This window comes from Pleurodeles waltl, chromosome 7, assembly GCF_031143425.1.
Source record: "Pleurodeles waltl isolate 20211129_DDA chromosome 7, aPleWal1.hap1.20221129, whole genome shotgun sequence".
NCBI lineage: Eukaryota > Metazoa > Chordata > Amphibia > Caudata > Salamandridae > Pleurodeles > Pleurodeles waltl.
This window is the reverse complement of record NC_090446.1, coordinates 293,256,268-293,269,013: the sequence shown is the minus strand read 5'-3', so window position 1 is coordinate 293,269,013 and position 12,746 is coordinate 293,256,268. Positions and strand designations below refer to the sequence as shown.

Genomic DNA, 12,746 nt, shown 5'->3' with positions numbered 1-12,746 from the left:
AAAAATATGATCTCAAGGGAACAGGATGGTAGGAAAGAACAGAAAACCATTAGTTTTGTCATTTGTAGGATTCGTAGGACGTGTAAATTTAGCAAGAATGTACAGTTTCACTGCTTCCTACATGAAATTTGACTTCAGGTCTCAAAGATATTTATCTTGCAATTCTGACTTTTGTGCTTACAGTTTGTAGTGTACTTGCAACCGGTACTATATTGGGCGTACCATTCCTAAAGTGAAGACACGGATAATGGAGCATATGTTTGCTATCACTTGTTGTGATACCCAGCAAACAGTTACAAGATATTTCAAAGAATATCACTCTAGTGATATAAGTCAGCTGCAAATGTTTGACTTTGACAGAATTTCACCCAACATCTGCGGTGGTGACAGAGTGTTGGCACTATGTAGATTGGAATCCCCGTATACTACCAAATGTAACACTTTGCACCCCTCTGGATTGGATTTAGATGAGGCATTGACTGTACAGTTAGGTTAAGTGCAAATGTTATGAATTAGAAAGTGATAGAAAATATCTGTACAGTTTTTTGGGAATCCTCTTTGTAATGTGCTTGATTTTGATCATTAATGTTTTTTATCTTCACATGTGTGCAAGTATGGATTGTCGCATATGTGGTATTCTAAGTTAAGATTTTTTTGTGTGAATTATTATGAGAAATTCAATATTAATGGATATTGAATAGATTTGATGATCATACAAATTAATGTAATGATTGGAAAGGATTTTACAAATAAGTAGACACACTCACTCACTTGGGCACAATTTAGTATAATTTCATTATATTATTTTGTTTGTATGTTTATATTACAATAGTTTATTGGCTACAAATGCGAAAAAAAACTCTTTTTTAAAACAATGTTTAAATTCTGAACTTTCATTGGGAATATGGGTTTGAAAAATACAAAACAAATGTGAAATTCAATTTTATAGAAGATGCTGTGTTAGTGTGTACATATCGGAGTACATGCATAACCATGTAAACAAATTTGTGTAATGGTTAAATATGAACAAAGTATTATGCCCACTTGAGCAAGTTATTATGGTCTGAAAAGTATAAGTAGACAATATAATATCTATTCAGCACAAGTGAGGGTTTGTACTTTCATGTATTCATATTCTGTAGGTTGAAACCTGACGAGATGGCGCTGCATTAGATCAGACATCTCATAGTCCTTTGTCTATGTTTGGTGAGTGGGAAACACATAAATGCCCGTTGTCACAGTTTGTTGCTATCTTGTGATCAAGGCAGATTGCTTGATGAAATGCATTGATGGGGTCGTTACGAACCTGGCAGTCTAATGACCGCTAGGTTTGCGGATGGTGGCCGGATTGTCGTCAATGCAACAGTTTGACAGCCATATTTTAACGGTGGTGGACGGGCCGTGGTGGGACTGCCAGCACCGCCAGGATAAGGGATCCTGACAGTCTGGTGGTTATGGCATTACTAATCCGCCAGATCAGTGCTGAAAGCAGTGCTGCCCTGAGGATTACGACCTTGTTATCCACCAGCGATTTCATGGCACCGCCATGAAAAGGGTGGTGGAGAACGGGTGCAAGGGGCCACGGGAGGGGGGCCTGCACTGCCCATGCACTTGGCATGGGGAGTGCAGAGTGCAGGGGTCCCCCTGGCCAGCACCCTCACAATATTCACTGTCAGCATCACAATGTTCACCAGAACAGTTGAACAGTCTGGTAACACACTTTCATTTAAATTATTTTGGAAAGCAGTTGATGATTATATTTCTAGCTTTGTATGATTTTAAAAGTTATATTGTTGGTACATTTGACAAATACATTCTCTTTTAACTATACTTATAGCTGCTATATGTTATTTTTGCTATTTTTAGTTAATTTCTGATAAAACTGAATGTAACTATTAACATACTTCTAGATCTGTTTTGTCATGTATTGTCAGTATCTACTTAACCTGTACCATTCCTTTATTATTTTTTTTTTTATATTTTATATTATTTTTGGAACTTGCCAATGTTGGTATCTTTGTTTCCAGGAAGGGTTACTGGTCAGTGGAGCCTGGGCACAATTGTCAGGCAGAGGGTAAATCTGATTAGATTGACATTGTGGACAAGGAATCTTGACAGAGAGGAAGATGTAGGCCTTTGAGCCTTTATAAGGCATATTTTAGTTGAAGTTAACATCCAGGTGTGATCCCCGGTTACTCCCTTGCTCTGTATTGTAAGTCAATCGGACTGGAGCCACTCCTGCTGTGGTAGACTGTCCCTATGGCTAGGGCAGTGAAGAGGAGAGGGCTGGAACCATGGCTAGGGACCAAGGTTTACTAGTCCCTCTGCTGGGAGAGAGGCCATATCAAAGAAGTGAAGAGCACTTTCCCTGAGCCTGAAACACCAGACTGCCTGTCTGGACCAGTGGACTCTGAGATTAACAGTAGAGCGCCTGGAGGGGGCGAGGCTCAGCTGGGATCCTGCTGAGTGGATCCCGATGAGTAAAGTGTGAGGTGCCTGGTCGGGTCATGACCGTAGCTGTCGTACCAGTCAGTGACCGTCATATACTAGGCCGAGGCCACTGTGACACAAATACAATTGTCCCTGTACAGCACCAGTCAGCAGCATGTCCAGTTTGGGCAAATGTTAAGGGGGATCACCCCAGTGGGTTACCAGTTGGTGACCCAGTTATGCCAACTGCAGCCACCATAAAGAAAGGGGTGTCGCCCTTGTCAACCAAAAGTCAATGATTCCCATGTGACAGATGAAAGCAACCATAAAATAATACTCATGTGCAGCACAAAATGGGAACCCCCGTAAGGTGGAGGCCACTGTTAAGTAAGGGGCATTGCCCCTTTGGATCGCCAGTCAGCAATACTGGTATGCCAGGTTGGGGCCACTTAAAGGTAGGAGCCATTGTTCATGTGCATTAACAGTTGGCGACAATGCCCATGATGCCAAGACTTCTGTTAGCAACTGCAACTGATTGAGAGGAGCCACAAAGGAGGACTGTCCAACACCAAGGACTGACCGGAGACTGAAGGTGGCACAGCATATCATTGATAAAGGACTGTGAGAGGTTGCAGATCCTCTGCATCGTGAGAGCATATCCCACAGAGATGCAATCTCGATCATCCCGAACTTGCTGGCTGCCATTAGGTTGGGTAGTACTGTTTGAGTCCAGCAGGCCTGCTGGGGACTTGCACAAACTTAGCACATAGCACTTTTGAAGTTCTATTTAGGTCAAACATAAACTTTATCACATGGGGACTAGAGTGGGCTGCATCTGGGAATTGAATTGGGAATATTCATCCTCACAAGAAGGGGACAGAGGGACTCAGGGAAACCATCTAGGATGATGCTAGCGTGCTGCCCTGAAGAGTCTGTGGTTATTATTTGTTGTGTAGCCATTTTGCTTTGTGTGCTTATATTAAAATGCTTTTTCATGAAATCAAGCATTTTCATGGACAATCAACCTAATGCCTATAATGTTTGTATTTTGAGCCTTGCATCTGTGTATGCCTTGCACCTACCTCCAAATTGAAGAGCCCTGGACTACTCGATTCGCGCTACCACTGAGAGTGAAGTGCCGAAAGTGGTAGTACCTGTCCCTGTTTCTCAGGATCCATAGCAGGTCGGGTCCTGGGACAGCGGGGAGATAAGGCACAACCTCCAGGTGGGGCCAGTAATCCCCTACTTGCTCGGTGGCCCTCTGAATGGGGTTTGGACAATTATCATGCAGTAATTTCACATCAGTACTGTGCAGTTACGAATACGAGGGACCAATTTTTCTACTCATATAACCACATAGAATTCAAAATTCAATAGGATTTTTCAAATGTATGTTTCGCCTGCTCTACGAAAGTAGTAAATGCATATCAGGGCCCGTGGTTGGAGAGGGGGGTAAAGAAAGGGTGGGAGTATTTTATGGAATTGTGGAGTACTGTACGTGCCTGCCTATCAGAAAAAATATAATGAGTCTTCGCTGCTGCCAAAATTTCATGAGATTTCTCTCGTCGGTTTTGCCAGCCAGAAAAATCAAGTCCTTCACTTTCAGACGTGGAAAAAGCAGGAGTTAAAACCCCAATTACAAATAATGAGATGGAGCAGAATTCCATGGGATGATTCCACTCCACCGGACTCATAATCAGGCACGATGATGAGGTCGCTTAAAAATGCAGTGTCTAATTAGCAGAGATTGTGGTCACTCTATGACAGGCTACATCTTGCCTTTATTGTTAGTTTTTTTTTTTCAATGAGTGTAAACATTTCATCCAAATGCATTGTACTGTCAATTTGGTTAACTGAGTTTACTTTTAAAAAAATCCAAATAGAGAACATGTAAAGAATGCTGAGAACTATAGGCATGTTTTCATTGAAAAATATATTTTTCTTAAAATGGTATTCATGGAATCCCACTCTTGTGAAAAGATAAAGAATTATGTCTCTGTCTTTTCTAGCGATGGCTGTAGTTGAAGAGTATAATAAAAACACTTGAAAATTGAACAAGTGTGGGGCCTGTTGGACTCGCCAGGAGGGTGGCCATTGATCCTCCATCATCCTAGGAAATATGCCTCTAGCCAAAAAATTCCACCAGCCCCTGGAGTTAAAGATACTTGGGCTACAGGTAACTCTTGAGGTGGGGAAAATCTGCCCCCTTACAAGTTGGGCCCGAAGCGTCCACTAAGAAATAGGGAGCTGCCAGACGAAACAAAAATCTAGATGAAAACATTTTTCAAAAAGCATAAACCTCAGGTGAAAATGAATATCATATAATTCTGAAGGAACAGATTACTGCTGTTACCGGCCCCACGAGAATTAAGTGGCAACTTGTAGCGAGGGCCTAGGTGTTATGTTAGTGGGAAACAAATTACTCTATGTATGGTTCGAGAATAATTCAAGTAGGTCAGACATTTCTCACAGTCACTCAGGTTTGGTAAAACGTAGGTTCTCAATGCTGTACAAAATCATTACTGTGACCATGTCTATGACCGTATTTCACACTTCATTTGGGGTCAGATCTGAAAAGATTTTGTGTTACTTTTGTTGATGCATAGCCAACCCAAAGTCATTTGTGGTATTTACAAAGCAACACAAATGGCTATTTGCTTAATTTTTTTTTTTTTTTTATAGAATGCAGCTGATTGCACTACCTTGTGTGGAATACTGTCAGGTGTTCCGTGAGTGGAGTGTGGGCATTCCTGAGCATCCACTCATAGATTTTGATGCAAACCTAAGTATACATGGTTTGTGCCAAAATGGTGTGCATGCCTGAGGCTGCTTAGTAAGGAGAAATATCTTTACTTCTCCTTATTTCTACTCTGGGTGAATGCTGCATTGTGCAGCACACATACACCGAGGAAATATCCGCAAGGACGGTTTTTGTCAGGAAAGTTGCATGTCCGCATAAAAACTTTACTAACCTTAAAGCAGACACCCTTGGACTATGGCACTAGGCAGCCACAAGTGTACCATCACATGGCAAAAGCAGGCCTGTCCCATTTCTTTGAAATTATAGTTCCGTTCTGCTGTCTCTTGTTTACACAATGTGCTGTGCTGCGTTGCATGAACTCCTTGAAAATATGCCTCTCGGTGTGTGCATTTGAAAACAGTGGTGATAGTGTTTTCAAGAGCCAGATTTTCATTGGCGGATTGTCAGTCTTTTTCTACACATGGATCTCAGCGCTAGTAAGGGGGTTGCTGCTCTTAAGGCACACGAGCAGTCCAGATGCCCAGCAAGGAAGGTCCCAGGCAATATTTCCCACTGGAACAGGGAGATTGTCGGTCCATGTTTGCAAAATACAAATTCAGGGTCAGTTACACTGGCGTTCAACAGTCCTCGGATCCGTTCTACATACATGTATCCTTTAACAATCTCATACCAATTGCATTGTTTTTAATTGGTACAATTCTCAAGAGTCTTTGTGGCTTTGTGGCCACGGCTTAATTAAGTAACAACAAAATGACACTATGTGCAGAGAAAATAATCATTTATTGGAAGAAGTATAATAAAGATGCAAAGCTCCACTTCACAGGATGCAACACTCTCGCACATTCAGCCAGAGTGAACTTAATGATATATTTGCAAGGCTTAATTTCTCTGAAAGCATATTAGCAGCACTACATTTGACACCATACGTGCATCGAGGCATATAGAAGAGAGGCTGGAAGCTTGATTTCTAGGTTGAGTTTTCTTAAGGCAAGCACCAGAAGCATGGTTTTCTTTGCTCTTGATGAACCATCTCTCGATTGTGATTTAGTATTTTTTCTGCTCAACTAACAGATAACTCTGTAGGGGTAAAAATAACATCTCCATCAATCGTTTCCAGGACCACAGTCAATTTTACAAACTATCGGAGAATTAAGACAATACTTTTCTAAAATCTTACGTAAAAAGCTTTCAAACCAAAATGTGCAACCCAAACAAATCTACCAGAATGAGAGTAACATTTTTATATTATTTCTTCCAAGAAGCATACAGATGCAGACTACTGTTCCTGCAATAAATTATTGTGCTTAAAGCCTATCAATAACCAGGGTTTTGCTACCACTGGTCATCATAAGCAGATCTGAATCCAAAACAGATTTGTTGCTCTAACGGTGTCACATTTTGCCACCAAACATAGTGAATTCCGAGGAGTACCATTGTCTATACACCGACGAGAGTGCCATAAATTGCATATTTTACTCGAAAAATAATTCGTGTGTAATTATGTATTTTCTATTGTACCATTGGGTTATCGGCATTTCTTACCCTTCCTCCAGCCTTCCAGCATAAAGCAGGGTACCAGTGAGGGGCCAAAGGTCAGATAAATTGTTGGATTCATCATATGAGCAAATATCTATGCGGTCATGTCAGCTATCCCAAACGTGGTGAATTGACATATGCCCCTCTGATTTTCTACACACAGGCAAAGAAAACATCAGGGAGAAGTATCAATTCTCTGACATCATTTGCAGACCTCCGGTTGCCAGTTGTGATTTCTTTCCAATATAGAATTTAGTAAATTAATGTTAATTTTCAACTTTCTTTATCATACTTTACTGCCTCTGTACAATGTAACTTTTTTGTTTCAGTTTTCCATTTTTGGTCAAGTTACATGAAGTTGTTTTAAATCCTTTAGTAATTGAATATTACGTGCAATTGGATATGGCTTTCTCTATGCGTATATTCAAAAAGTGTTTCGCACCTTAGTGTAAAGAATAGACAGGACTTATAGAAATCATTGCTGCCTAGTAATAGCAATGAGCCAGTTGAGGTGCACTGCAGAGGGATTTATTTAATTCTGTGTGCTTTACACGAAGGCAGAGCTCGTGCTGGATGCAAGAATGGCAACGAAGATTGATGCAACACTGCTGTGGCTGCAGACTGGGTTGCTGGACCTGTAGCAGCTTACTTGTGTCACCCTGGTTGGCAAACACAGACCTCACAGCTGCTGGTTGTTCCTGCATTATTCACTGTGTTGAAATGATGAATTGTGACTGGCAGAATATGTTGCTTGCAATGTATGTAGTGAAGTGCTAAAGCTTGGTAACGTGCCAATAACATGTAGGCATAACAAGTGTGCTGCTACATCTGTATTTACAGAATTTGAAGTGTATTCTACGTGGTGTGCATCAAATTATGAGCACTAGTGTCAGAACTGTACATACTCATTCATGGTCGTGGTCAGGTTCATTTCGACCAGCCACACCAAACGAAAAAGGAATTGAATAGTGCTAAGCCTTCTTTTACTATTGCAGACTATGTGAGTGAAGGTGTACAGATGATGGACCTGCATGAACAGACCTCCTCTGCGTCCAACCACAGCTCTACAACTAACTTGAATAACACAGTGCATGTTTTCTGAAACCATCTCTAGAGCTACATCCTTGTGATGTGTTAAAGAATAAAAATAACGATGAGTGTGAAAAAATTATGTTCGAACATCATCTCTGATGTCCAACGAGTAGCAACAGTGAGTGAACGAGACATTTTCAAAACCTTGTTTCACTATAGGTATTCTTCCTGATCCCCCAGCACTCCGAGACCTTTTGAAGGTTCAGAAGAAATGACAAGTACTAGGAGGCTTGACACGCTGAAGAACAGGCCAGTGGAAGTAGCAAAGGGCTGACACTAGACCACTAACTTTAGTATGGCAGTAGTTACTCACTTCCTAGTTTTGTGTCACTTCCGGATGAAAAGAGATAACAGCGTTATTTAGACCTGCATAGCCTGTTAGGCTTTGCCTGGCAATACGAAGATACAAATTGGCAATGGAAGAAACAGAATGACCTTTAGGACTTCACAAAACAAATGAATGGGACATGCAGAATGAATCGGGGGGGAATCAATCAATCAATCAAAAAATGTATAGAGCGCGCTCCTCACCCACAAGGGTGTCAAGGCGCTGGGGGGTGGGAAGGAGGAAGGAGGGGCAGGGAAGCCGATTACTGTTCGAAGTGCTATGTCTTGAGGTGTTTTCTGAAGAGCAGGAGGTTCTGAGTCTTGCAGAGGTTGGTGGGGAGGGAATTCCAGGTTTGATAGGGCGAGGTAGGAGAAGGATCTGCCTCCGGTGGTGGCGCGTTGGATGCAGGGGACTGTGGCGAGTGTGGAGGTCGGCGGAGCGGAGGTGGCGAGTGGGAGTGTGGAAGTTCACTCTTTCGTTGAGGTAGGTTGGTCCAGTGTTGTGGAGGGATTTGTGTTCGTGGATGAGGATTTTGAAGGTGATCCTTTTGTCGATCGGAAGCCAGTGATAATCTGAGGTGAGAGGAGTAGTGTTCAGGGCCTGGGAGGTCCAGGATGAGGCGGGTGGCTGCGTTCTGGATCCTCTGGAGTTTTCACTTGAGCTTGACTGTGGTGCCGGCGTAGAGGGCGTTTCCGTAGTCTAGCCTGCTGCTGATGAGTGCATGGGTGACGGTCTTTATGGTCTCTATGACAATCCATTTGAAGGTTTTTCGCACAATGCGGAGAGTGTTGAAACAAGAGGAGGTGATGGCGTTGATTTGCTGGGTCATGGAGAGGGAAGAATCCAAGATGATGCAGAGGTTGCGTGCGTGGGTTGCGGATGTTGGGGGGGATCCTAGGGCGGTGGGCCCCCAGGAGTCGTCCCATATAGTTTTGTTGGGGCCAAAGATGATGATTTCGGTTTTGTTGGAGTTTAGCTTGAGGTGGTTTGCTGTCATCCATTTGGCAGTGTCAAGGAGTCCGGCGCAGCGGTTGGTTTTGGCGGTGGTAGGGTTTCGGGTGAGGGAGATGACGAGCTGGGTGTCGTCTGCGTAGGATATGATGGTGATTCCATGTGGCTGGAGGATGTTGGCGAGCAGGGCCATGTAAATGTTGAAAAGGGTGGGGCTGAGGGAGGACCCTTGGGGGACTCCGTAGATGATCTTGTTGGCTGGGGAGTGGAAGGGAGGGAGGCGGACTTTCTGGGTTTTTTCGGTGAGGAAGGAGGCAAGCCAGTCTAGGGCCTTGTGTCGAATACCTGCGTTGTAGAGGTGTGTGCAGAGTATTTGGTGGCAGACAGTATCGAACGCAGTGGAGAGGTCCAGGAGGATGAGTGCGACGGTCTCGCCCTTGTCGACTCTGGTTCTGATGTCGTCAGTACATGCGATGAGGGCAGTCTCAGTGCTGTGGTTCTTGCGGAGTCCAGACTGGGAGGCATTGAGTGTATTGCTTTCCTCTAGGAAGTGAGACAGGCGGGTGTTCACTAGTTTCTCAGCGACCTTGGCGGGGAAGGGGAGAAGCGAAATTGGGCTGCAGTTGGTGAGGACATCAGGGTCTGCTTTGGGCTTTTTCAAGAGTACGGTGACTTCTGCGTGCTCCCAGGAGTCTGGGAAGGTGGCGTCGTCGAAAGAGCTGTTGATTACGGCGCGAAGCTTGGGAGCGATGGTTGGGCTGGCTTTGTTGAAAATGCGGTGCAGGCAGGGGTCCGAGGGGGAGCCTGAGTGGATGTAATTCATCATTTGTTCGGTTTCTTCGTTGTTGGTAGGGGCCCAGGTGTGTAGTAGGTTGAGGGGGGTGAGTCGTTGCTGATCGTGTCGGTGGTGGAGGTGGCGAGTGCCTGTGGTGTGAAGCTGTTGTATATGTCTAAGATTTTGTGGTGGAAGTGGTTGAAGAGGGAGTCGCAGAGGTGTTGTGTGTGAGTGGGGGTCGATATTGCTGGCTTTGGGTTTGGAGAACTCTTTGATGATGGTAAAGAGTTCCTTGCTGTTGTGTGACTTACTGTCTATGCGTTCCTTGTAGTATGCCCTTTTGGTGGTGCGTATGAGTTGGTGATGCTTGCGTATGGTGGTTTTGAGGGTGGAGAAGCTGATGGTTGAGGCTTCCTGTCGCCAAGCTTTCTCTGTTTTGCGGCATTCACGCTTGGAGACTTGGAGTTCAGTGGTCAACCAGGGGGCGTTCTTGATGTTGCTGGTGGTGATGTTTCTTCTAAGAGGGGCGAGTGAGTCTGCGCAGGTTGTAATCCATTGTGTGAGGTTATGGGCAGCAATGTTGGGGTCTTTGGTGTTGGGGGGGTTCTGAGCAAGTTGAGCGTTCAGGTGTTCTGTGGGGATCTTGTCCCACATGCGATAGGGTGTGGAGTGTTGGTGGTGGTGTGTGGGGGGTTTGGAGAAGGAGAAATGGACGCAGTGGTGGTCAGTCCAGTGGAGTTTGGTGGTGTGAGTGCAGGTTATGTGGTTGCTCGAGGTGAAGATTGTGTCTAGTGTGTGTCCTGCTGAGTGGGTGGGTGATGTGACCAGTTTTTTTAGTCCTAGGTTTGTGAGGTTGTCTAGAAGGGATGTGGAGTTGTGGTCATGGGGGTTCTCCAGGTGAAAGTTAAAGTCACCAAGGAGGATGTAGTCTATGGAAGTGAGGGCGTGAGGGCTGATGGTGTCAGCGATGGCGTCACAGAAGGGGGGGTGAGGACCTGGTGGTCTGTAGATGAAGGTTCCTCTGAGGGTGGTGTTGTCGTTTATGTGAATTAAGAAGTGCATGTGTTCTGCACTGTCTACAGTGTTGTGTGTGTTGGTGGTTACCTTAATGGGGTTTTTGTGTATAATGGTGATGCCACCTCCTGGTTTGTTTAGACGGTCTCTACAATGGAATTTGTAGCCATCTGGGGTGGCTGTGGCTATGTCGGGCTCAGAAGAGGGGTTCATCAAAGTTTCCGTGAGGAAGGCAATGTGTGGTGAGTGTGATGTGATAAGGTCCCAGAGTTTGATGGCATGCTTGTGTACGGAGCGGGTGTTTAGGAGTATGCAGTTTAGGTGGTTGCGGGGGCTGTTGTTGTTGTGGTGCGCGATTGTGTTCGTGTGGGGGTGTTAGGGGCATTGTGGGTTGTGTTGATGTTGTTGTGGGGGTTGGTGTTGCTGTGGGTTGTGGTGGTGGTGTTGTGGAGTGTGTTAGGGTTGCGGGGGCTTGTTGGTGTTGGAGTAGGGTCTGTTGGGGTGGGTGAGGACTGTGTGGGAATTCTTGGTGTTGATGTTGTGGTGTCTGGTGCTGTTGATGTGGGGAGCATTGGGGTTTTGGGGTTGGTGTGGGGCGTTTCTGGTGTTTGTGGGGGAGCAATCAGATTTCCTCTGTAAATGCAAAATTAAGTAGAGTAAGATGAATACCAAAATTGAAAGATGTTGATTGACATGGGACAAGGTAAAATAAAATGAAACAAGTATTTTCTTAAACTTACAAAATTAAAGGATGAGGACTGATACTAAAGGAGCCTTCCAAAACAGACCCACAAACACTGTTCCTGTCTTAAAACAGTTTGCCATTGGTATGTCAAGTTTTGTGAAGTCACCAACAGGAGGCAAGGTTCTAGGAGGGACATAAAAGATTTCTATTGGCTAAAAACTTTGGAGCTGTTTGATGACACTCTGTTAAATGTTGCAAGTATTTAGCACAGTGCAGAGACCGCAGGCTTCCCAAAGACCTGAAAAGGGGGGACCAGCATCACAAGTAGGGAGTGAGGGGTCAAAAAGTTTGATTTGTCATAACTATGGTGCCATTTGTTGGAGATGCACGAAACCTGAAACATTAATGTTAACATGATAACTCTGCGCACCTCAGGTTAGCAGCATATTAGGCCACTGCCTTTATTCATGCTGACGTGGTCTTGAACCGCAGGAGATGGACCAAAAAGGTGAGATGTATATCATTGAAAAAATCACTCAGAAAAACTTTGTTGATGAAATTTTAATGAGTTCTTCTGCTCACATTAAAGTTATATTTTAAAACAGATGAAGTTATGGTTATGAACTAAAACTGAAAAAAACGCTGAAATTGGTCACTTAGGGTTACCTCCACAATCAAGAACACGCAAACCTCGCCTGCATAGGTTCTTAAATAAAGTGTGTGTGTTCTAAGGTTAAAAAAAATAATGAAAGTAAGACAGATAGAAAGAAGAGTGGGAAGGTGCAAAATGACAATAAAGGAGGTGGTATGACCCACAGGGAGAATGAATTAGGAGGGAACAATCAAATTACCTAAAGCAAGATGCAAAATTAAGGAGAATAAAATACATAACAAAATGAAAGGTGTTGACATTTACCAAGGAGAATTGTTCATTAAAATGGGATAAGTATAAAGAATAAGTATAAATATAATAAAGCAGGACAAGGACTTCCATAAACGTGAGTAAAGATGCAGTCTGATACTAAGGCACATATTTACAAGAAAGTGGCACATCGGTCCTGATGCGCCACTTTTCTTGCAACTTTTGATGCTGTTGTGGTTTTTTGCTGCACTAACGTCAAAAATGTTGATGCTAGTGTAGCAAGGCACAGGGAGGCCCATAGATTATTATGGG

At 43.8% G+C, this 12,746-nt stretch overlaps 1 protein-coding gene across 1 annotated transcript in view; it reads right to left on the bottom strand.

Annotated features, from left to right (window-relative positions):
• Nucleotides 1-5,952: 5,952 nt before the first annotated feature.
• The window catches only part of LOC138247247 (uncharacterized), a 295,171-nt gene continuing 288,377 nt past the window's right edge, over nt 5,953-12,746 (bottom strand). The window contains exon 16 of the mRNA XM_069201977.1: nt 5,953-6,268. Within this exon, the coding sequence (XP_069058078.1) occupies nt 6,236-6,268 (33 nt within the window). The 3' untranslated portion in view covers nt 5,953-6,235. The remainder of the gene's footprint in view (nt 6,269-12,746) is intronic.